General features: G+C 37.6%; 1 protein-coding gene across 4 annotated transcripts in view; it reads right to left on the bottom strand.

Moving 5' to 3' along the window:
• The window catches only part of AMMECR1 (AMMECR nuclear protein 1), a 105004-nt gene extending 79260 nt beyond the window's left edge, over positions 1 to 25744 (bottom strand). Inside the window, exon 1 of one of the 4 annotated variants that reach the window (XR_008239052.1) lies at positions 25336 to 25744. Coding sequence is in view for 1 of the 4 variants with exons in the window: in XM_052813168.1 (XP_052669128.1) it covers positions 25494 to 25665 (172 nt within the window). In the remaining 3 variants the exon portion in view is untranslated. The remainder of the gene's footprint in view (positions 1 to 25335) is intronic. The other 3 variants (XM_052813168.1, XM_052813166.1, XM_052813167.1) reach the window with 3 other exon arrangements.
• Between the last annotated feature and the right edge of the window lie 1136 nt (positions 25745 to 26880).

Below are 26880 nucleotides of genomic sequence, written 5' to 3'. Positions count from 1 at the left end.
CCCTCCGTGCCTGCAGCCCAGGCTTCCTCATGGCAAGATCTCTAGGGATGGGAAGTCCAGAGGGAAAAGATGTGAGTTCCTGCAGTGCTCCACACATCTAAAATTAAGCTTACCAAGCTACTGGGCTGGGAGGGGAAATGTGTTTTGTATTAGCCTCACGTATAGATATATCTGAATTTATGGAGAGACTTGCAAATGGCCATAAAGTACTTCAAAAGCTGTATGTACATATATTTAAAAAATAACACCTCACCCGTTGGTGTTATGCAGCCATCTCTGGCATGGGATGTAACAGCTGTTTAACATAGAATAGCAACACTACAATATCAAGGAAGACGGGAGTGAGGATTGCCACATAGAGTTAAAATAATATCGCAAGTTTAGAGAGACAGTCAAGCTAAAATGCAGTCTACAAAAAGTTTTCACAGTCACAAACTACTTAGAGACTCAGTTTTATATTTCTTGTTGGAAATGGTTTCTCCAGCATCCTCGTGGTCTTAATTTTGTCTGGATCTTGAATTATCATGGATTTGGAGAGAAAATCCCCAGTTACTAGAGCTCTAATACTAATGGGTTAAAAAGCCCTTTGAGGGTTTCTATCCAAATACTGGCCTAAACTTCTCTTGCTTTGTGAGTCATAGCCTGAGGTGAAACAGCTGCAGGGAATAATAGCAAACAGAAAGGAGAAGAATTAGATGGTGTAAAGCAGTCTTTTCCATTTTTAAATGTCATGTTTATGTTTGGAGCTGGAGAATACTTGAGAAGGGAACCCAGTTACCCTCTCTCAAGCAACTTGCAAGTTCCTCTCAAAACAAAGGCAGTGTTTTCCACTTATGGGATTCATTTGTTTAAAATCAGTTAGCAGTGACACCTTCTGTTGCTTTTGGGAAAATAGTTTCTCCAGGTATTGAATTCTGGCTTTTTCTATTTTTTTTACCATCCTACTTTATTTAATACCAACTTTCATAAAAATATCAAGTAATTGCAAAAGATTATGATACAGACGCAAATACAAATCATTCACTCCACTGGGACAGATATTTGTAAGGTTCAGTGTAAGTCTCAGAGCTAGGACTGATATCCTTATGCAGTATCAAGACTACCGATAGTGCACAGCGATCGCTTTTTTATTAAATATTGTATTGCAATGGTCCCTGAATGAAAGGGTAAATTAAATATATTACTAATTAAAAACACTTTTTCTACCTCTGCTGATGTTCTTTGCTGTATTTGCCTATAGTTTTGCTCCTATTTTACGTCAGTGCAATGTCATAATGTATACCAAATCTCTCTTTCCTAGAGACAACAGCAAATGTACAAACACAACTGTGGAAATTATTGTTTAGTGGAATCAGGAAGACACAACTGTATTACCAAATATTTTTGTCAGTATCTTGAAGTGGAGAGAACTGCAGACTCGCAAAACATTTTTCATAGCTCAATGGAAAATTTCCATTTATATTTGAAGACGAGTTTATTCTTTGGCTAAGACAGCTTCAGTTAACTGCAGCATCTGTTTCATTGGCCCTTTCCTTCGGTTAAGTCTCAAGGACCCTTAAATTTCTTACTAAAAGGAACCCTGAATATGTTCAGTTCCTTCATGCATATAGTACTTCTATATTTTGCTAACTTTCGCAGGTTTTCTCCTGTTGGTTGATGACTATGCTGTGCCTCATATGCAGTCAAATGTACTGAGTGAACTCAGTATAAAAACCAAACTCTTTCAGCAGTACGAACAGAGTCAGTATGGTAGTGCAATTAGATCAGTTTAAATTAGGTGTGATGTAGCTCTCCTTTATGACTCCTGCTGTTTAGCACTATTGCTCACCTCATGTTCTAAAGCCCCAGTGATTTTAGAGTTGTCACTTGCTACAAGTGAGAGATTGAAATTAATTTTTTAATTAAAAATCACAACCCATGATTCTTGAACAGAACCGTTAGAGATATGATGGTAAGAAAAATAGAATTATTTGCAGAAAGGTATTTTTCAGTGATCCAAAGCTGCTCTGAAGGATTGCCCATCTGAAAAAAATAAGAATGGCTAGTATCTGGGGGAAATGGTATCCTAACAGACACGATCCAATTCCTTTTGAATCCAAGGTAAAATTTGTACTGACTGACTGAAGTCAGATTGTTCTCAAGCAGGCTAAAAGATGATCTATGTTCTCAGCAGCTTACAATCTAATTACAAGACAAGAACAACCAGATCAAGGAAACAATGAGCCAAAATTGGGCTGCATCAGTAAGCAGGAGTGATATAATCCTTTCCTTATTAGTATCAATTCTTTTAATAGGCACTGTGACAGGTGAGGGATTTAAAAGGGTGCTTAAAATAGCACGTTCAGGCTGTGGTTCCATGTGCATTTCTGCAGTAGTAGTAATGTTGGTTTAAGCAGCTCTACCTCAGCTAATTGTTCTCTTTCCTGTCCCACCCATTCTGTTGTGTTCATGCAGCTGTTTGTGCAGATGTGAGGCAGAAGATCAAGCTGAAAAACAATTATTCTTTCCCCTCGATTATTTTTCAGCCAAATCAGTTCTCCAGTCTGGTTTATCAGAGGGCCGCGCAAAAATCTGTCCTGGCTTATTGGAGTGGATATACAAAATTGATAATTAATAGCCTTGGGCAGCTTAAACTGTAGTGGTGAAAAATGAGAACGTGCAGCCTAACGTGGCATTGCACGTATTTATGGGGAAACTGTCAGAAATCACAGAAGTGTTTGAATTTTAAATAATAGGTGAAGAAAGCCAGTTGAGGAAAGATATGAAAGATAAGGAGTGGAAAAAGGGCCTTGAAAGTGACACGAAGTAGTATATGCTTGAGACTGTAGAAAAGTCAGAGCTAGGGAATGAAAGAAAGGGAGACAGAAAGCCCTCTTTTCAAAATATATCATTTTCCACTTTCTTAGAACTAAAGGAAACATTATACCACAGTTAATTCTGTAAAAAACAAACTCCAAAAATTGAAGTGTGAACAGCTAGCATCTCTATGAAGTTGTTAGTTATTATTCTAGTTAGTTATTATTCTAGAGAAGAGTCTATACTTACTTACATCTCCCAAAATTCAAAGGTTAAATTCTATCTTTGTATCTTCCCATCATAATGATCTTTTTTGGATGGGCCTGCCATAAAACTGGAAGATTTACATGCTGACAATTCCTTTGGTTTGAGGAGTTTCCACCCGTTGTGGAGACAGTCTAGACAACTCTTCCGCTGCTCTGCAGCCTACAAGGCATTATGGGTGTAGCTGGGAAGAAAGTGGGTTTGCCTGTATTACTTTAGTACATTATTCCCAAACTGGCCTATCACACTCTTGAGGCTCATGTGAGTTTTCCTCAGTATATTCTGCTTCGACAGAATAGTTACTGTTCTTCAGTACGCTCCCTGTTTCAGCTGTCCCCAGGAGAAATTAGATGCAGCTCTGAATCTAGGCCAGAAAGTGTGCACAAAATCCAGTGAAGTTAATGAAAGTTAACTTGCACATGTCTGAGAACAGTAATTGTTCCTACCAGTTAGAGGCCATATCCTGCTATTGTTCCATATATCAAGCCCCTATTGAAGTCTCTTCTAAAAAATCTTGTACAAAAATTCATCTCAGGATGTGATACCAGCCAGCAGACAAAAGGTCCTCACATGTTGTGTTACTGGAATCCTGGCCCTGTTTCATATTTTGAGCTATGTTATAATTTCACCATACTGTGAATCCAATCTGTGTTATTTTAAAATTAACATTGTTTTACAGACATTTTTCACTCTTACGCAAATTTAGGGTTTGGTCCTGTTAAACCATCTGTGCATGGAGCTTGCACTGCAAAACTGGGCATCAGTTTGTAAAAAAAAAAAAACCACCACAAAACACCCAAAACAAACAAAAAAAAGCCCCCACCAAACAAACCCCCCAAACCAAACAAACAAGAAAACCAAAAAACCACCATGTATTCTAAAATGTTATTTGTCAAACTAAATATCTAGGACTGGACAGTTTTCTAACTAGATATAAAAACATTAAATGTGTCAATGGAGTCAGAAAAGTTATTTAATTAAAAACCTAAGGATCAAAGCACTTGCAATAAATGAAAGGTGAGACTAGTAGTAGCTTTTTAATGGAATTCTTTTAACTTAATTCTGTGAGCTGAAATGTTCCTCAAATATTATGTTAATGCAATATCCTATGCTTTTTAAATGTATTTTTCCATTGTACAGTGATAAAAAAAGATGTAGCTTACATAGCTGTATTCTCAGTATAAATTCACCATGGTTTCATTGAGGTCAGTGGAGCTACAGTGATTTATGCTAGCTGATACATTAATAATAAGCCTTAGGACATGTTTTTTGACATGGCTGTTTGTAGTTGGTCTCCTTCACAAAATGTTTTCCACTAGTGTAGAGCAACCATATGTATTAATAGCATTTCTCATTTCTGAAGAGTCTAAAGGGCTAGCTCTAAGAGTTTTAAGTTAATAAATTTAGAACAATATATAGGTGTCTCTTTAGCCAGTGCAGTCGTGCAGTCATACAGCCACCCCTAATGAAACCAAGCAACAATTGAACAGGACACAACATTTGAGGTGTAAAAATGGAAATGTAAAATGTAATCATTAATTTTCAAATGAATGAGCAAATTAGGAGGATAGAATGCAATTGCTGAGAATTAAAATCTGATCAGGACACCATGATTACATGCCTGTTTCTAAGAATTGCACTAGATCTTTAACCATCCCAAGTGGTCAGCACTTGATTTTGTATCTCACCTAAAAAAACAAAAATGAAACTTTCATGTAAATTTAGTTAATGCAAGGAGCAGAAATTTCAGAAAAGAGGGGAATGTTAGCAATGTTAATTGATTGTTAACAATGTTAATTGATTAGGATAACAGAAATGCTCCCATGTAAGGAAGGTAACGGGCATAAATTTTGATCTTCCTTTTGATGTAAGACTGTGTTGAGCTTCCTTCTTCAGATGTTATTTAATTTTCTTGTGAAATGATTTAATTTATTCTAGCTGCTGCTTTTGCTATGTTTTTGCACGTTATCTAGCTTTTGGTGTGAAGGAATTCCACCTCCATTCCTCTAATGGCCAGTTCTTAGCTTAGGTTCATGCTCCCTTGCTCTGGTATTTTACGCTGCTCAGATAGCATTGAAGCTGCCATCTCTCATTCATAGTCTATTGCAGCTTATAAACATATGCATGTCAGTCATAAGTATTTCTCCTTCTTCAGTATTGTAACATAGTATTATTTATTGAATGTATTTTTTTCCTTTTTCCCTAGAAGTATTAGCATTCTTTATACTCAGTGCCTAAATTAATTAACCTTATATCTTCCAGTGCTTCTGATCTGTACATGTCACCCTGAATGTCACATAGATCCTCCTTTCTGTGACTAGTTTTATAAAATCACCCTTTATGTCACTTTGGTGCACTTATCTTTCTCTTTTTCCATGCAAAGAAAAAACTGACAAATGCCAGCGTTTTGCCCTAAAGGTGCTGGTGCTCCAGTGCTATCAACTTATAACAGCTAAAAGCACTAAATACATTGTCTTAAAAGAGCCTAGAGATATAAATAGAATGTTAATTAATAGCAGATGTTACCCTTTGTGGCAAAAAGCCAGCAGAGCTCCAGCAAAACCTTTCTCATTGCAGTTGTTACTTTCATCTTTGGCAGTTTGTGAGTGGAGCCCCAGTAAGGCTGATCCTCACGGCACTTTGGAGTCATCTCTTGCCCTCACCCCTATCTGCTTTCAAGTATTCAGTCCTGCAGATTCAGTTTTTTCCTTTTATGTGTGGTAGGAAAAGCTAAACAGCTCATGTGCACCACATCCGTAACTCCTGCTTGTATCCTTAAGGCTTTAGAGGAGACTAGCAAGCCTGAACTCCAAGTCCTGCAAGCTTCTCAATAAAATTGAATCTGTGGGAAGTGGTAGCACTCCGTATCTCACTTATTCATAGTTACTTATTCATTAGTTTTACTGCTTCCTTTCTGTAGAATTCATGTTCTCCAGCATAATATTTTCTAATGTACTTTCTGTTGCAAAAGTCAATTCTCCTTTCAGAGATGTATAAATCAAATTACTCCAAGGAAGTCAATAGAATTTCACTGTTACAGAATGATGAGTTCAAAATCAGGCCTTTTAAACCTGTAGGTTCCCTTGTAAATTGATGAATGATTTGTCTGTTCCTAGGCCTCCTGAGGTATCCTCTGCTTTCAAGGAAAGTGGTATTTATATAGATACGTGTCCATGCACACACAAATTCCATTAAACAAAACTGTATGTCTTCTCATTCTTCTTATCTCCCACATTCATATTCTCACTCTAGGGAAGGGCCTTCAGGCTGCCTGCTGGTGGTGATAATTTTTGTCACTGTTATTTCATGTATAAAATAAATAAATTCATTTTAAATAAAAAGCAGCTGATAAACATGCAAGCTTCAACAGTTTCACCCAATTCTTGGCACAGCAGTGTTAGCCCTCCCGTGTACTCTTCCTTTCATTCACTATTTCTGATATTCCTATTTTCACATGATCTATATAACTCAGTCCCTCCTATCTGACATTACAGCAGTTAAAGCAGACCTTTTGTTTTTAACGTGATCATTATTTAAACAAAGTAAAAAGTATTTTAAAAGAGTAAAGTAATTAGTATTTCTTGAACTATGAAAGAAGTCATAATATTCAGGAAGTACTGTTGCATATTATGTTTTTCTGCTAACTGTTACAAAATGTGAAGTTACAATCTTTAACATCTAGAAATATCTGTGATCATCAAGCCTCGCATCTGAGCTTTGGTTTGCATGTTTGTTTTTCTCAGTGGTTTCTTCGTGGTTAATATTCTAATAACCTACTGACTGCCAGAGATTGCATAAGGGTAACATATTTTGATTTAAACACTGTACATTTGATTTGAGGAAATGACCATTTCCATGCAGAAGAAAGTAATTGAGATAATCCTTAACACTAAAAACATACCCTTCTGTTACTTCAACTGAAAAAAAGAACTCCTTTACTTGTGTATTTTGAAGTAAAACCATAAATATGTTAATCTAGTGGTTCCAATTACAAATGGCATTCTGGATTTGTTACCATCTCCCTTGAAAATGCACCTTTATAATCATTCATTCATTTTGGTTAGCATTTCTAAAGAGCATTTCAAGATTGGAAGAGGCACTGTGACGTACTTGAGGAGAAGCCTAGCACAGCATGTCAAATCTAAGGGACTGTTCCTGAAATATTTCAGGGCTATCACTTCATGGGGTAAGTCCTTATAGCTAACATTCAGTTTAGATTAGGGATTGAGAAGAAATTTGGAAATAATTTCATAAAAAATTCCATGTATTTCACTCTCTGGAAAAAAAAAAATCAAAGTCTGAATTCTCTGTTTTTCTATTGCTTAGTTTGTGTTTGTTTTCACAGGTCAAAGTCCCACTGTCCAGTGTCATCACATTCAAATCCTGCGGTGAGCTGTAAGTATCTCACCTCTAAATTTTCTGTTGCATTAGAACAGCTGCATGAAAACTGTTGTGATCACCTCATGAATACTGAAAATGTGTCTTTCATTAAACAATCATTAGGCATTATATATTGGGGTATAGTTTGTCTTGTTATGTTAAATGCATGTAGTTCAAGCATGTATGCTTATAGTATAATACATCTACATTTTTAAATACTAGCTCATGATAATCTCATTCATTGCATTTTAAATGGAAGACCACATCTTATCAAATCTACTTCTAACTGTTTCTAAAGGTACCCTTACTTTTAACCTAGTTCTTTACCTGGTTAAATCAGAACTGAAAGTTATCAAAGAAAAATATTACATTTGCCCTTTGATGAACAATTACCAAGCATTACATGTTCAGAGTAAAAAATGGATAGCATTTTATTTTATGAGTCCACTAACTAATAGTGAATTAGACTAAAACTCCTGTGGGAACACATTTGACATTCACATGAATAACAGATGAGTTCATTATGATCCCCTGCTTATAAAAAGAATGGCAAATGAATTCATAATTATTAAGCATTTAAAAATAACACATTCCCCCAAAAGATACAATTCTGCATTAAATACCCGGCTGTACTTCAGCTGCAGGGCTTTGAAGAACCTGAAATGAAATGGTAGCACAGCATATAGCTGAAACTGAATGGCAGACTGATGATTTGGTCATTTGCCATATTCTTTAACTGCTTGGTAGCCAATGTAATGAAGATTCATGTTCTATTTAATGCATTTAATTCTGAAATTTTTAGATTAATCTTGTTTCCAAAGCAGAGAATACAGATTAGATATATGGTGCATGAAAAGGTTATGCTGGGTATGTGTATAAAGAGGAGGATTACAGCACATATGGCTACTGACATGTACTCATGTTATAAGTGCCTGTGGGTATCTCATTTGAAATATATATTAGAGCTGAATTTTGTAGGGCTTTTTTTGTTGATGGATATGTGGTTGTATATATGACAAATACCATTCAGGGCAGTTATTTTGCTAGAAGTGACATTCTCAAATACTTGCCAAGCTGTCACATTAGCATACCACTCAGCCTAGCAGGAGACAGCTCTTCTATGAATGGTAACCTCTGCCCTGTGGTGACACTAAGAGCACAAGGGTCCCAAAGGTTGCCTTGCCTGTCAGACAGAGAGGGAAGTAAGAGATGCCAAGAACAAAGTTCAGAGAACAACACGGAGGACTTGCAGAGGAGGAGAAGGGGGATAAGGAAAATCCTGTTCTTTGAACTACCTGTACCAAGGACATAAACAGAAAAGGGATCAGAAGTAGATCAAATTAAGATTGTACTAAGTGCTATCAGCACCTAGAGAGATGCAGAATTCTTGTCTCCCCGAATCTTACATGTGATCTTAATAGCCTTTATGGAGGTGAAGAAGATTGGGATTTTCTGTATGAATTCTGACCCCATGGGTAGCCCTCTTTGGTTATCCAAGGAATAGAGAAATAATGCCATATGTAACTTCTGTATTCCTCTTCCCAGTATAGAGGTAAGGAGATGTGTGAAAGACCTTATGTGCATATAGATTTTAAAGTCACATTGCTACCATGTTTTCCCAAGTTCCCTTCTCCTTAGCAGCAGCCCAGGCTCTAACACAGCTATGTTGCCATCAACTGTGTTGTCATGCTGGTATCAGGAGGAAAAGAAGCCATGTCAAATGTGATCATACTTGTATTTCACTCAGAGGTCTGAAGCTGCAGTCCATCATGAGGTGGACTCTGTGACTGACCTAGGCTGTGTGCTTGAGAAAAAGGGGTGTAAAACCAAAAAATGCAGAGTAGGGAGGAAGTAGAGAGGGAAGGGTCTCAGGATTGTGGAGGGTGAGGCCGTGCTGTACAGTCATGAAAACGGTCATGAAGACTATAAATACATTAACCAAAACAGAATTCTGTAACATAATAGTACAATTTTCTAGTCCTACTTACATAGTTGTCACTACTAGGGAAAAATAAATCAAAATATCAGAAAAGCTGGTTGTGCTATACACAGTTTGTGGAATTATTTGAGAAACTGTTAAGTGAAGATGAAATTATTTTTTTCTGCTTTGGAACAAGAATCACCAGATGAGCTTGAGAAGTTGCATAGCTGCCAGTGGAAGAATATTATTTATACACTGCTGAATTACATTGCTTTTAATTTTAAAAGTCTGTTGGCATTATCTGATTTAACTTCTGACTTGATCTGAGTGGGTAGAGTTTGGATGTATGTCCAGACAACTAGGGCTGAGCTGATGCTTCAGAGGGAGGTGAAAAATACCGAAACCTAAATCCAATAGATAAAAACTAATTGTGTAGCAGGGAAACTAATTGTGCATCAGGGAAGCTAACTCCTTCCTGAGTCCTGTGGATTGCTGGCTGAAGTATGTGGTTTGATTGCATTTATTGCCTTAATGCAGAGTTTCAATTCTTATGGGCCCCATGAGGACAATGCAGGAAACCTGTTCTGTCTGTGATGTATGAAGTGCATGGTATGAACCGTTGTATTCATACATTCTGATTCCAAGACCAAGGAGATAATAATAGCCATTCATGCTAACTATCCTACATACACCTTTTTCCCCCAACAGATAAATTAAGAGTTTGGAGGTTTGTTTGGGGTTTTTTTTTGCAAAGCTGATACATTATGAATGCATTTCTTGTGAAACTTTTAAAGTTTCTATTTTAAAACATTTAACATCTGTTGGAAAGACAGTTACTTGTTTATAGAGCATTTAATATTACAATGTATTTATGACTGTCAATATTTGAGGTAATTGTTATTATAAACAAGTGCACAAGAAGAGAAATGCTGTGATAGCTCTCCAGGTGATGACAATGGAAAATGTATGTACTTTTTACTTATAAAAATCTGATGGCATTATCTTACTATAACCACTTAGAAGTTAGGATATCAAAAGACTGTCTGCTTTAAAAATGTTGGGTAAGTCACTAAAGTCAATGTCACATCATCTCTGGTCAACCATATGCTCCCTCAGCAAGGCCACTGCTGGTCATCATCCAACATCAGTGTGCAAAAAATTACCATGAGAAACATTATCAGGTATTTTTCTGTTCATTACCAACGCATTAGATTGCAAGTAAGTTATTCCCATGTTTGCTTTTAATATTCTAGGTATAACAGGGTGGCCCGTCGCATCACCCTTCTGTGGAAGAAGGCAATCCACTCCACAAAGCTTGTAGAAAGCTGTGAATTAGTTACTTTTGACAAAGTCAGACAACTGTGGTCACTAAGATTCCTTTTGGCAAATTAGTAAAGTAAAAGTGGTAGAAGGTAATTAATACTTGGAATGGTCAAGTCCTGACTAAGAGAATCAGAGGAGCAGCCACCTCTGAGAAGAGGGGCAAAATTCATACAAGATTTACTTTATTTTTTAAAGGAAACAGGTACAGTTATGAGGAGTTCTGAATAGTTTATATTAGGATTAAAGTCTTGGCTTCAGAATGTGCTTACAATAAGACAACTCTCAATCTGAATCACCTCAATTTGTGATGTTTTCTTGCAGCAGATAGCAAAACATGTTTGTTCTAAATCTTATGAAACAATAATTATAGTAAGTAAAGGCAATTGGCAGTGATTGAGATACTAATAACACACTGCATTTCAAACATTTGTTTAAAGTGACCTCAGCCTGTTATTTTACTGCTAGAGAACAAACCTCTCTCAAATTGCATTTGTCTACCACTGAAATGCTCCGATAGTATACACTACCCGAATTAAGGCTAATTGCTAATAATTTATTCACCAGAAGGTTTGCTATTATCAGCTTTGTTTATGTAAAATGGAGATTAAAAAATAGTTCTTTTTCTTGCAAACTGCTGTGGAAATTTCATCTGCTCTTATTAGATGTCATTATCTCATAGGAATGATATGAGATTCCTCTCATAACAGGAAAAAAGATAACCAAATACAATATAGGACTCAAAAAAATTTTTGGATTTTAGTTGGCAGAACACTTTTTATATGTGTTAAATCTGTAATGCATGTTATAATCTTTCTGTTCTACTTCCAAGTAATGTTGTCATAAAAATTCATGCCAAGATAGGAACAAAGCTTGTGAGGGTAGTATGTATATACCACGTATTTAGCAGAAAACATGTACAGATTTTTTTTTTTTTTTTTTTGCATTACCCCATCTTATGTCCCTGTGCTTTTTGCTGCTCTGATTCAAAATGTCAAGAACTCTGAGATAGGTTCATTAGGAAAACATATATATCCACTGCACCTCTACACTTGTATTAAATAAAGTAAAATCACATCTTAGCTCTTGTGAAGATGTGCTGTCTGAAATTTCAAAGAGATTAAAGTATGTGACGTGCTCTAAGACCTATTCCTTTTAGCTACTATTTTGATAATTTCCTTTATGACATACCTCACTGATTCTCAACTGTATTTGTTTCAAAGGATGGGGAGTCTCTTAAAATAAGTGGTATTTTTACTTAGAAAATTTAAAAGAAGAAAAAAGATAAAAAGCTCATCATCATAAAGTTCAAGCTACTTGATGGCCTCTGGATATAACTTCTTCCTTTTCCAGAGCGTTGTCCTTTCTCAGTTCTAGGGAACGCACAATATGCTACTCACAGCCAACAGACAAGATGGGGAGAATCCAATTAGTTCCTTACCCTCTGTAATTTAGGAACTATATTCACTAGATGATTAAAATTCAGCTATATAGATCATTACATTTATTAACATACAAATGCATTTAAATTTCTTATTTATGAGCTTGCACATCACTGCTTGTTCACCAGTGGTACAGGAAAATGTAGTTTTACGTTCGTTTATAATGATTTTATTCTTGCTTGCAAGCACTGGAAATATGGTGCAATGTTTGTATTTCCAGCACTGCGAGAGAATTTTAAAATCCAAGTAATTTATTTATTTTAGTAGGCTGCTTGGAAACATTTGCTCTATTTTTTCATTCTAGCAGGTTTTTACTGATTTTCCTTCTCTACCCATGAAAATTAAATGCAGAGGTTTAATGTTTTAGATCATGTTCTTTCAGGCAACTGAATATATACATGCCTCTACATGTTAAAAACTCAGTAAATACACTGCCTTTTTTCAAAGAAAAAGATCTTGAGGAAATAGCCACTCCTCTTCCAGAGGTAATTTCACAGCTGTGGGGTTTTGGTTATGTTTTCCTGTTGGAATTCTGCAGAGATAATTGGTTAGGGTTTTATCCAAGGATTTTCGAAATCAATGGAAAGGTCGTGGGCTTTGGGTTGAGGTCTCAGGCGTGCAAGAATATAGTCTTTCCTGTGTCAAAGCCAGCCCAAAAAGGAGGGAGAAAGATCCCAGGTGTTCATGGTTCAACCTCCCCGATCTCAGCACGGATTAGAGAAGTTTAGTGGCCATACGCGAGTGAAGAACAGGGCATGGGATTCTGCCATAACCTTCCCATTTTTCTGTCATCATGATGCCGGGACAAGCGTGGAGTGGTGGATGCAGGAGCCAAACCCAACAGTCTCCTTCCTCTGGCAATCTGCAAGCCAAGTCTGGCTTGTACTGCCCGAGCCCTGAGGAGTGGGTAGAGCTGGTGCCTACCTGAGCAGAGAGCCAGCTCCTGGGTGGTTGGCTTGGGAAACCCTTCCCGGGAGAACTGCCTGAAGGGCTGCAGGAGGGCAGAGCTCCGCCTGCTGTTAAGTTTCCTTTATTTTCAGACACTGTCAGAGTCTGGTACAAAACAACGCTGCGTGTCGGTGCCTATGCAGACTTTGCTGCATAACTTCTAGTTGACTGGAGAGATAAAAATAATCCCTGACATAAATCAACTTCATTCCGCCTCAGGATATAATTTAAATACCTTCTCCTGGGTGTTCTTCCCTCTTTATCAAAGCAGCAAGTTCACTTTCTAGCCTTCACACTCTAATTCTAGAAAATGTTTAATGAGGGACTCTGCCACGGTGAGTGTAGAGCTACTGCTGCACAAAGATACAAGCAATATCAGCTAGGGACACAGCGGCAGGAAGCGGAAAGATGTTTTCGAAAGGCTCATGAGTGTTTCCTTTCCCAAGATTGTAGGGCCAAAATGTTGCTGGAACTTATGAATAGAGCTGGACAAAAATGTTGAATTATTTTTAAATTCCTAGAATAACAGAGGTTTCAAAGGACTGGGACCGTTTTTGAGATTAGGTTGAACTAGACAAATAGTTTCAAGTGAAATAATAGGAAAAATATGAAAAAAAATTCTCAGTTCTTAAAGGAAATATTTTAACATTCTTAAATGAAATTTTTGATCTTTTGAAACCATTTGCCACTTCAAAATTAGCCTAAATTAAAAAAAAGTAAAATATAGGTTTTTTTTAAAATGGCATGAAACATTTTATTTTTAATTAAATGTAATATTTCAGGTTGCACCAATTTTAAATTAGTAGTTTTATATTTTGTAAGAAAAAAAATATTCTGCGTGAGCTCTGTGTGAACTGAGGTTTCTGCTTGCTTCTTTCTGACTTTTTGGTTTGGTTATTAACTGGAGAAAACTTCACTTGCTCAGCTCTGTTTATGAAATCTTCATGAGACACTGTCCTGATAATTTTCAGGTGATTTGTGAAAAGACATTGGTTTACACCTCTGTTAGTGTGTCAGGATAATAGTTCCTCCCTTGTGCTGTACTAGTGTTAGACTTTGAGCCTTGCTGCATACTCTGCCTGTGCTGTACTCCTGTTCTTTGGGATGAAAATGTAGTGTGCAAGGATTTGTGATTTCAGCAGGCTACACACGGAAAGAAGGATCTCTTAGTTCTGATGTGATTGTGGGATACCTACCTAATGTATCATTAGCTCAGTATAGACTGAGTGAGTAAAAGAGACCTTATCAGTCACAGATGTTTCCCGTATACTTTATGTTCCTATTCTTCTCTTTCATGTTCCTTGTTCTCTTGTCAGCCATTTCAAATAAATACAACATTTAAATTTTTAAGGTGAAGTTACAGAGCAGTACATGAGAACTCCAGGTGCCCAGTCAGGCATGCTCTCTTTTTCTCAGGCTGATCTGGGCAACTCAAAGGCTAAATCTCCAGATCTGGGGTTCTTCTCCCATTATTTGTATTGACCCTATGTATGTGGCTGACTTGGAAGGATTCTTAAGGATTTCAGAAGGTGTTTTGCTCAGTCATCATTGTCACTGCAACACTGTGGACCTTGGGAAGCTCAGAAAGCTGATACAGGTTCCAAGAAAGGCTTAGCAGACCTTTCCTAAGGGACGTAAAGTAGATAATGAAATCAAGTGGTACATGTCTCCATTCAGAACATGACTTGAGCATGTATGTGACTACAAATTTTTGTGTAGGATTCCTATCTCTCAGTTTGAGTGTTGGGGTTTTTTTGTTTCGGTTTGTTTTGGGTTGGTTTTTTTAATGTATTTTAAATAAAAGTTAATAGGGTGGTCTAGTAGCTAAAATCTCCAGCAAGAGGGTGACACTATGGGCTGTGGAAAACTATTACTAAGAGCTAGCCTCTGTAATCAAAACAGCTAATAAGAGTTTGCAATCTGAAGAGACAAAAATGAGCAAAAAGAGAGAGGAAGGGAGTGCTGTCAGTGCGGTTTTACAGATGGAGAAGGGGCCAAGCCTTGATTCAGTAAAGTATGGAGGCAGAACCTGATTTTTAGCATTTCCAAATGTGTACATTTCAACATATTCTGTTTGATACTGGCAATGCTTTATTCCTACGCATTTCTAATTTTAACTGTTCTGATTTTTTTTTTTTTTTTTTACTATCAAAGAGAGGGGCTTTTATAGTTTCTCTTCAAAATGATTTCTTAAATACAGCAGAGCATCTCTATTCTCAGCACAACAGCAGATTTTCAGGTTTCGCATAGGTGTGGGGGTTTTTTTTCCCAAATTTTACTGCAACTGTTCAACTGCACACATCCAGCAGAGAGAGAAGCAGGGAGGGACAGATTTACATACATTGACTGGATGTGCTGACTTTTCAATACAAAATAACAGGGTTATTGTATTGCATCAAAGTAAGAGTCTTAGCCTGGAAGGGATATTTCATTGACACTGAACTGAAAACATAGGCACAGTGTAATGGATCTTAAAATTGGCTGGACTGTTTCTGGATGCCTGTGTTGTTCAGTATTCATATGAAAATCCCTACGCCCAGCATAAACAGAGTAATGGGTTGAGACCTTTCCTCAATAGTACAACCTTTAAGACAATTTCTAGCTGTCAAGCAGGAAATCAGAAAAATGGTACATTCAAGCAGCTTCTCTTTGTCCAATGCTATGGTAGTAGTTTGAATTCAACGACACGGAGTATGAAGAGGCTTAGTCCTCACATATGCCTTGACACACTCTAGTGGCAGAAAGTTGCAGTGCCATTTAGGCAATGGAGCCCAGTCGATTTCTTTTCTTTTTGATGCTAAGTAATAGTTAACAGTGGATGGAAGTTTAGGTGATCATTATTGAAAGTAACCTAGCAGTTCAGAAACAACTGTTCAAGTCTGTGCTTTTATAAAACTTGTATTCCTTTTTATGTTTTAATATATAAAATATTAATTCAGGGATTTAATTTGTTTGACATTTATAATGTTTTGAGCAACAGACCCTGACTTGATGGAGTCATTGACGTATGGCCACAATATTTATGCAATATATCAAAGTCAATAAACAGCACCTATCCACAAGTCCTAGGCACTTACTCTTTAATGGTAATGGATACAGATCTTGGGCAACCTCATCTTTTAACCAACCATCATTAAATAGTAAATCAATAACCACATTAAAAAAATGTATTTATAGCTAAGCTCTAGAACCAGTGGTTTTGCTTATCGAACTAATCATAAATGATTCACTGTTTTGTCTTCTGAGAAGACATAATGGACCACTTGGCTGCCTCAGTTCTCTCTTCATTTTTCCCTTCATAGAGCTACTCTGTGGCAAAATCACTCAGATAATACAGTAAAGTATCTAAATATATGCTTTATCATCACAGCAATTATAAAGATAGCCCAACCTATGGTGTTTTCTCCAGGATCAAGAAATTTCTGTTGCAATACTTTTGGTTTGGTGTGAGCTACCACGGATCCTCTAGCCTCACTGCTGTTACAGTTTGGGTTGCAGTACGGTGGAGTATATTTTGTGTTTTACTGCAATTCACATACTAACATGACTAAAGTATTTCGCATAGCACAACTCAAAATTTCCCTTCCTCAGGAAATGTTGCTGTTTTGAAACTCTCATTTGGTTGCATCACAATGAAAACAAAATCCGATTTCCTGCAAAACAAAAAAGTAGAAACATTTCATTCCAATTTAATGTTTGAATTTATTATTGTTGCTTACACAACCCAAGCAGATTACATGTATCTAAGGGTCTGCCTGTTCTTTCTTCCTCATTATTCTCTATTTCAGGGACTCCTGCTGTTCTTTCCTCAGCTTAACATGACTGCAGGTTTCCTCTGCAGTAAACCTGTCAGGATCATGGTGGGGGGCTCTATGTACCCAAATTTCCCATTATCTTTCATTCTCTTTTTGCTAAGGATTTGTGCCTTTTTCCATCTGGCATTCAGAGCCATTGCCATCAAATTATATGTTAGACTTTATTTTGCTCAGCCATTAAGCAACTTTTGAGTCTTGCTTTCTGATTATCCGGATATAAAAGAGTCACATAGATATTTTAGACTGGCTCTTGCTGCTCTGCCTCTGAGGCTATTTAATTTTATTTTTTTAAGAACTTTTCTCTTTATATGGGTAAGTTAGTCCAATAAGAGTAAATCTAAATGTTCTGTCTAAATGCAGATAAATGAAAATATGCCTTTCCCCCATCTCCCTGGAGATGCTTGCTTTGGATTTAAGAGTAGTTTTTAGGCTGGTGCAACTCAATCCTAAATATTGGAAAGATGCTGACCCAAAATTAGAGCTGGGGTGAAAAAGTAAATGTCCCATTGAAGTCAATGGGAATACTGCCAATTTATACCGGAAATGAATCAGACCTTGGTTTTTTTGCATCCTCATTTGAATTAACAACTTAAACTAGCATTGTCAGACTAGATAGATATATCATAAATTTGTAGTTATGTAATAATAATTATGTCATTATTAGTGATTAGATCAGCTTTAGAGTTTTTTTCCTTGTCCTGTTTCCAAGTTCCATGAGGACACAAGCTGTGAGTTAGTTTGGAGCTCTGAATTCTTTTTTCTTGTGGAGTGGACAAAGCACTTCCAACACCAGGCATCTGTTATGCATTTATACATATCTACATGCAGCCCTATTTGGGTAATACATCATTTTTTCCTCACTGTTCTGTAGTGATATAATTAGAAATGGAATGCCATTTACCATTCTCTGGGAGTTGTGCTATCTGGAGATCCGTGCTCCTGGTTAGCATAGCTGAGAGGGCCTAACTTTGGGGAACAACTCACTGCTCAGTTAGTTAAGGCAACACTGTTCAGCATATGTCTTATGTATCCCAGGATTATAAATATTCCTTTACATTACTCTCTTTTCATTTTTGATCTAGACCCTAATCCAAGCAAAGAGTAAATCAATTCATAAGAAAAAATAAGAAAACGATGGATGAGTAAACATCCAAAGAATACCACCTTGAAAGATTCAATTGCTTGTATCTAATGAGGCATCAGTAGTTGGCCTAATGTCTGGACTTTGTAAAGCTGCAGCATGGAGATTATCTCCTGGCATTCACTGATGCAACAACCAGTGTTGAACTATTCAACTTTTGATAATTTATGTGCTTGCTTTGTCCATCTTTGCATTTTCAACTAATGTCAGATGACTCTAATTTATTTTTGCATCTACTTTAGGCTCCCATTATAAATAAATGAACGTTTGAGTATTGCATGTCAATGTCTTAAAAGTCCCCTCAGGGGCTTCCTTGACAGGAGGGGGTCTTTCTCTCTTTAAGACAGAAAGGGTCAGACTTGGAGCAGAGAAGTTATAATCTAGAGAAGGCTAGAAAATTTGAATAGTTTCAATGGACAACCGGAAAAAAATTAACTAAGCATATAAGTAACTCGATTACCTTTGGGCAAATCATCTCAGCTACGCTGAGGATTTATGTCCTCTGGTGCAGTCAAATGAATATGACTGTCTTGCACTCAGAGCCATTTTGGATTCCAAAATAATATAGCTCTTTTCCCTGCCAGTTTAATAAAGGAGATTGGTTGACAGATTCTTCCATCTGGTATGCCCAGACCATACTTTGCAGTGCAGATTTTACTGACCATGTTATCTGTTACTTCTTTGCAGGGTGAGAAATTAACCTTCCTTCTTTCTTCCCTTTCCCCTGAACAGTGAAGAGCTTTTTTCAAAACATCACCAAATAAAGATATTTTGGGCTGTGAGACTACAAGCTTTGTTATGTGGCTACGGTTCCATTGTTTTACTTCAAGGTACTAATCCTAGGAGGCTTAATTTGGAAGTTTTAAATAGTTCTTCCTTCTGTTTAAACGGTTTGGTTGCTTTTATGAAAAAAGCAAGTTTATGTTAAAAGTCAGGAAATATAAAAGTGCACAGGGATTATAAGGCAAGCCAGTGTATTACAATCTAAAAATTCTGTGAAGTGGCTCATTTATTTGCCCCATGACTCTGTAAAGTCACTAAATAGACAAATGCATTATGCAGATAGAGAACTGGAGACAGAGGTTATGTGATGCCCAAGGCCATTCAGTGAGTCAAAGCTGAGCCAGGGTGAAGTTCCCATTTTAGTGTGCCTATTAATAACACCAGCACAGACAAACTACGTGAAAGAACTAAATTTGGGGGCTGTGTGATGTCAGCATGCTCTGCAAGGGTGAAATATCATTTGTTTCCATCTAACTCTAAAACGGTTAAATTATTAGACGTAAATATGACTCGATCAATATCTTCTCTGAAGGCCTCCTCATACTTAGTGGTAATCTCTTTCCTCTTTCCCAGCTGAGGCCTTTTGTTTTTCCTTTGCAAACAGAAAAATTATTCATTTCAACCCTTTTATACCTTCAGATTTTGAGGACGGACAGCTGAATACGGTGTCTGGCATCAAGAAAGACATAGTCACAGCATAAATGAGAGACTGTGTTAATGAGAGCCAAATTTTGCCTGTATTTGTTACTGTTGTTAAAAGTAGTATTTATATTTAGCAGACCACTGCTGCATTGATATATTGTATTCTTTGAGTTTGTATACTTTATCTAGCTTTAGATAAAGTTAGTGACTTTAGTTACTAACAAAAGGTAGCAGAGGATATTGCATAATGAGGAGAAGTTGGAGTTAGGATCTGCTGTGTGTCATTAGTATCTGTCAGTGACTTGCCTTAGTGACTTGGGCTTGGACTTTCAAGAATGAATACCATTTTTAGATACCTTTGCTAATGGTTCTCCTTCTTATGATTGCTGGCCTGATCATCTTCTGCAGTAAAACCAAAGTCAATCAAGAATCAGCAAGATCAGAGAAATATCCACTAGAGCTGACTAAAGAAAGTTTGACAGATTTGATGGGGAAAGTTAAGGAGTCTACTGCAGCTGTGTTTAACTGGAGCCAGTGTCTAGAAAGCAAAAAGATGGTATCAGGGATTATATCTATCTGACTTGCAGACTACAAAGCATTGTCACTGAAATTCATGAAACGTTAATGACAATGGTTTGTTTTCCCAACTAGTTTTAAAGAAAATTATTAAGTGATTCAACAGAGTCAGTCTTTATATAGGTAATGTTTTAAAATATCCAGCTTACCTGTTTCAACAATTTTACTTATTTTTGGCAACAATTTAGATATCTTAAATGCCAGAAATCTAGTCTTTTCATCCAGTGGATTTATTTCTTTTCGGTGCAGTTAAGGTAAAATTACCCAGTGACTGCAGTTGAAATGTTTCTTGTAGCCATTGTTTTATGTAGCCTCAGACATGTAATCTCTAAACAGATCTCTCTGATAGACTGTACTCCCTGTTGCTGCTGTGAGAGCTCACTGCCTTACAATCTCAAGATAATTTAAATACTTGAATATTATGGAATTTGCAGTGACTGATTCCAGTTTTAGGGATGGAATTTCAGTCACAAATTTTGCAAGGATATCTTTCAAAAGTTAATTTGAAAAGAACAGCCAATCCATTTGTAAAGGTTAATTGCAACAAAAGTGCTGATTTCTGTTGAAGGCTACTTAGACCCTTCTCTTTATCGATACCGCAGCCTGTGAAAAGACCTTGAAAGTATACAAGCCAAACATACTGTCATCTATATGGCAGTTGTAGAATCTACATAGGAACTGAGTTATGATACTCTGACATGTTTTTGATAAAAATTTTAGCCTTGGTGCTTGAGGTCTGTTGCTTTGGTGTCAGACAGACAAATCAGTCCAGATCTATGCTATAGTCTCTGTCTCTCATCCATGTGGCATTCAATTTCATTTTTTTGGGGGGAAAAGGAAGTAAGGGTCTTATGCCCACCGTCTTCCCCTCCCTACACAGTGAGGGCAGCCTGTTGGACTACCAGGTCAACTCGTTTTTTGAGCAAAAGAGGAAAAATCTTAATATGAAAATAACTTTTGGGTACTTGTTTACACCTAAAATACATTCAATATACCCTAATGTGTGCAGCCTCATAACAGATTTCCTAGATTCTTCAGAATATCAACAAGAATCAAGTTTGCTCCATTCATTCTTCTCTGACTCACAGTGCTAGTTTCATTTGTGCGTCTTAAAGAGGCTGATGTTATCACATCAATGTTATCTTAGTCTTGTACAGAGATACAAGTGATGTCAAAAGGGGCAACATCTGCTAAGTAAATTACGGCACCTATCCATTCGTCCATGCGTTATGTCCAAGAGCTGATTCTTATCTCACTTATATTAACATGTATGACAGTGACCTAGAAAACAGTCCTGGAGTGATTATAGTGTTGCAGCAACTTGCAAAAACATACAGTGCTTTTGACAATTGATCATGCTCCATCTTAAAAAAGAAGATAGTAGGATTCTTGCTCCCATCTCACTGCTTCAGTGTATTCTCCTAATTCTAGTTGCTATGTTTGATTTATATCTGTTTTTTTCTTGGGCCAACATTGTCATACATCTTAAATAATTAATTTCCCTGATGATATCTTCACCAATAGCAGTCATATTCCTAGCTCATTGTTATGATACATATTGATCTTTCTGTATTGTGAGTGACAAGAACTTTATAATATTCCAAACAGGGACTCACACATACTTATAGGATGCCATCAGTGCTATACTGTCTCTAGTGTCTTTAGTGGTATACTGTAAAATGGATTTGTCTTTTTCTCAGCTGTATCACATTGGGAAGTGTTGGGTGGAAGCAGCTGCACTTTGCTTGTCTACCTGTCTCTTTCCACAGTCGTCCCAGGATGTCCTGTCATGTCTCCATTCCTGTGTCACTCCCACCCTGTTGTCCAGGCCCTGTAGCCCCTCTCTCATCCTTCCCAGGTAGCCCTCACTACTTCCCTGTGCTTCTCTAACTGTTATCAGAGACAGTAGCTGAGGCTGAGACTGAGGTTGAGGCGAGAGCCAGAAGCAAGCCAAGGCCTGCTCCTGCTGTGGGATGATGTGGGAAGAAATGGAGATGGGAGGATCAGACAGAAATGGGCTGCAGAGCATCTTCATGCTTCCGCTGCCACCTGGGAGAAGGCTGGGGACTGCTGGTGCTGCCAGGGGTTAGCAGCTACAGAGAAGACAAAGCTGAGCTCCTCGGACTAGCCAGGCTAGTGCCTACCTCCTCACACATGAGTCTGCAGCTTGCCACTCTAGGCTGCTCCCTCATTTGCTCATTCCTGCCTCTGATGAGTTTCTACTGTGTTTCCTCTCATTTCTGTTAGTCTGTGATATTCCTCCTCTAAATTGATGCTGCCTTCCCAACATATCACCAGGAAAATTTGTCAGTTGTTTGTTGCAGAGCCCTGCTCTATGAGACTATTAAAAGTCAGAGCCAGTCCTTGAAGAATTCTTGTACTACTCACTTTTTCTTGACGATTCTGCTTTCTACCCAGCCCCTCAACTGGATTTAATAGAATTAGTCTGATGCAGAGTGACAGCCAGAAAAAATAGAACTGTTCCTTCAATTTTAATGAAGGGCTAAGCCATCTGATCAGGTTGTTGCAGTGTAGTAAGTTGCTGTATGTCAGTGGAGCCATTGAGACTATAGCTGCTTTTAGTCTAGCCATTTACAGAGTAGTGCAGGACCAATTAAACCTTTTTTTTAACTGAATTTTAAGCTAAAATGGAAAAGAGTAAACTTAAAAACATAAGTCAGGTGAAGAGAATATAACTGGCCAATTACCATGGCTGTGCTCGTGCACAATAACTTATTTATTGTAACTTTAGTGTGTGTCTGAGGATGTCATTAAAATTGGAGGGACCCACTTCTTTGATTGTTCAAGTGAAGAAATAACTGTGGTTTTGACTCATGTTCTGACTCTAGAACAAGTTCTACTGTAAGTCAGCATGGGTTCCACTTTAGCCGTTGCCCTTATTGATATCCATTAGCCCTTTATATATACTTGTCTTTAGGCGAGGACCATCAAGGTTGAGTTATGGAGTGCCTGGCATCACAGCTGCTGCTGAATTATAAATTAGTACATTTATAGACTCAGTTATCTTTAGTATCTTGTGTGTGGCTGATTTAACGTATATGCACAAAAAAAAAGTGTATTAACATAGCATGAGTGTATCCTCAGTTGGGAATGTCTGGAGAGTTGCTAATCCCCGTGGTCTACATTCCTCCTCTGACAAAGATGGGGTTTTCAACTTCCAGAGAGCTCCTGTGTGCAACAGTTTGTTTTAAAAATAAAAAGTTAATATATCCTAGATGGCAACTGCTTTTTTATTAATCAGATTATTTCCCTTCTGCACATATTGTGAAATAACATGCATTGTCTTTCTAATAATAATTTCTATCAATGGCACAATTTAGTACGACATTTTCTAAAATGGGCCCAAACAAGCACCACTTGAATGGTTATCTGTACAGGTGTATCACTGTATTGAGTTTTATTGCACTGAATTCCCAAACCACTCAATTCTGCACAGACCTGTCCTGTCAGTAGAACTTCCTTCAGTTGACTTCTGCTTGTGCTGAGAGTAACTTTTTTTGAGAGAGAGAAATATGGGATCTAGATTTACATGCATGCCTTGTAACTTGTCTAATGACATACCAGTTCCTCTAATAACAGTAAACAATCAAATGCTTTGCTAACTTTCAGCAAAACACATCCAGCTATAATAATTTCTTTCTTCCTGTGGTCTCTGGGAAATGTGTTGAGTCTCAAGATTTGCAGCAAGCTGAGTGCTAACATTTGGGATTGAGTATAAAATGGAACTAAGGACTAAAGGATTGATTCATATTTCTTATTAAGCTAATTTAGTATCAGTGACTTCAGTGAAACTGAGGCAGAGATTCACCAGTGGGAGGAGAGCGCCAGGCTCAGAAACCAGTCTTATGATCAGAAGCAACATAGACAGTGTCGTAGACATTGTCTCAAAATTGACGAGAGGCTTTCAGAAGCAAAAATACCACTTTCAGAGCCTGATCCTAAATCTATTGATACCAGTTGAAGTTTTCACTTTTTGCTTCTCATGCTCCGAGTTGTAAGTCATTATATCCTGCATGGCTTTTTTTTTTTTTTTTTTTTAAATTCTTTGCATATCAACATCAGAACTTTTCCCATACTGAAAAATAAGCATTGAAGACCTTCAGTCCGCTCGTGCACATACAGGATTTCTCCCATCCTTCCAATCGGTTTTATAAATCACTCAAGAAACATTTGCAAGCTACAAAATGAACACAAAATTCTCCCGTATTGAAAAGGTGAAAGGCAAAGTTTGAATAAGTTCCTAAAATACTGTTTCAAAGGCTGTGCTAACTTTTGTTTCTGCTGCAGACTGTAACGTCTAACCATTTTGGTAGGAAATATTATGGGGCTACAATGGTACCATACGCTCTTGTCTGTTCTGGCAGCAGACACAGGTAGCTTTTGATTGCTTATTCTATCTGAAGGCCTCCCTACCTCTAGTGCAAAGTCAAGCTTTCTAAAACCTCTCCTAATAGGACAACAAACAGTGAGTTGCAGTCAAATATTTGGATGATGTACATTAAGCCCTCAGGGGAATTCTCTATTTGCAATCATCATATTACTGAACATGAAAGGATAAAGCATAAAGCAATTCCAGTTTTTTCTAAAAAGCCTGAAATACAGGAAAGGACCAAAAGAATCCCTTTTCCAATTTCTGTCACCAGAGATTCTCAGAATTTGGTCTGTACATTCATTAGACATGAACTGTGTTCACCTTCCTGCGGTTGTATGTATAAGTAAAATGTCCCTGAGGATGTTAAACTATTTTTACAAGTATTTCAATAAAATAGTATGTCCTATAAATTGGAATCTCACCATTCTTGAAGAGCTTACTTGGTGCATTTCTGTGAGCATATATAAAAAGAACTGCATGATAAAACCTGTTCATTTTTAGTACAGCTATGTCTGCTGCATTGGTTTTATGCTGTATATGTCTTTGTAGTGTTGGCGAACTGCTATGTGGCAGCTTAAAGGTATTATAGCAGAGCCGGTACATAAGACAAGAAAGCTATGTATATAACTGTAAATCAGCACTAGCAGATCTTTTTAATAATGTTTCCATCCACTGTACATAAAACCATTCCCTGATTTGAGTAATTTGCTGAGCTAAATAATAAAACTAACAATATACCTAAAATAGGGAAGATCAGGCAATAGAAATATCCACAGTTTCAATCAGGATTACAAATTACAGATCTCCAACAGATGTAAGGAAAAAACCCCAACCCCTGGAACTGATCAATATTAGTGTCAGTCATTGATTTCTAGAACACACAAAGAGATGGTGAGTATAAATGTGTTACTTACAAGTGCTGAGGATTTTAGGGAATGAAAATGGAGACCAGGAGCTGGAGACTGCCTGCCATGCCAGCAGTGTTGATTTGGAAGCGATGGACACAAATAAACGTTCAGCAAAGCTTAAAAAGCTGCAATGCAAGGCTAGCCAAAAGTGTCCATGTCCTTACCGTGCTGTGGCTGGCAGGCAATCCGTGTCTGGGAGCCTTCAGTCCCTCTAATCAGGCTCCGGGGATTTTGTTTGCAAGAGAGATTGTCCTTTAAGTGATCAGTGCAGGAAAACAGAGAAATAAAGAGAAATGAGCAAATTGTACAAGGCAAATAGCTGCAGGTCTTTAGCATGCTCCCTGCGTTTTCCTGAGCTGCATCTGCAGTAGAGAAAATATCCCAAAAATAGCTCAGGCTGCCAATGACTTGCTGAAACCTGAGAAAGAATTGCTGAATTTAAAGATCTGGGTTGCTGTGGGTGTATGATTAAAGTGAGAAATTGCTGGCAGGAAGAACCAAGGATGAAACCACATGCTTAAGGAGTAACTTGTGAGTTCACTGGTATCAGAACATGAGCTGACCTCCGATTTCCCCCTCCTCCACCCAATGCCAGTTAACCCTTAAGAGTTCAGCATGGAAGAAAGTTCTGCAATAGCAGATGAAAGAGGAAATATGACCAAAAAAAGTTCTTTTCAACTGTAATGTCTGTGCTGTAGTGACAGTATTTTGTAGCAGTGCCCTATTTCCTAAATTTCAAAGCAGTCAGGCAAGCTGATGTTTTGCAGAGGTCTTGGAAACTGCACAGTTTCTAACTCCTGGAAAGTTCAGTCCTATGTAGGGTAAATGATAAATACCCCCTTTAAGCCATTTCTGGTCCCATAGAGTGAAAGGGATTTCAGGTAAAGTTTTGAGGAAGGAAGGAAGGATAACATAACACTTTAGGAAATCTTCTGCAAACACTGACTTACGGACAAAATATCAAGAATTGCCAGAGTATTTGGCACAGCCTTGGAGGAGGCACTGACATCTCTATACTGTGCCCAGAACAAATTACAGTAGATTAAGGACTACTCCAGGTTGTTCTGGTCTCTAAGTGTCCTCTATGGATTCCTTGTGCTAACAGAGATCACTAGAGCGTAGCATAATTTAGCCCCAGTCCTCAGCTTGCTCCCTGGCACTTTTTTATGTTACTTCCCTGATTTAGAAGAGAACAAGAAGCAGTTGGCACAAGGCTGGGTACATTGGCTTGACATCAGTTAAGTTACCCAAGCATTGCCAAAAGTAATCCTCAGTAACCTATTTAGGACAGTATTAAAGCTGCCAGAGCATGGACTAGGAGCTAGTCCCCAGTTTTCTTTGTGCTGACACTGAAAAGGGAAAAAGCTTCGGTACTATAACTGGGTTAGATTCAAGCCACATGGGACCAGATTATGAGAAGCTGCTGCTTTGGAAAGCAGTTGTGCATCTGACAAAAGAGCTGAATATTTCCCTTTCTTTAGAATGTGCTTTTGTTTTAACATGGGTTTTTTAAGATGTGCCAAACATAATGGCATCATAGGGAGAACAAAA

Source organism: Harpia harpyja, chromosome 18 (genome assembly GCF_026419915.1).
Source record: "Harpia harpyja isolate bHarHar1 chromosome 18, bHarHar1 primary haplotype, whole genome shotgun sequence".
NCBI classification, from domain to species: Eukaryota; Metazoa; Chordata; class Aves; order Accipitriformes; family Accipitridae; genus Harpia; species Harpia harpyja.
The sequence above is the reverse complement of the archived record's forward strand: the minus strand, read 5'-3'. Positions and strand labels throughout refer to the sequence as shown.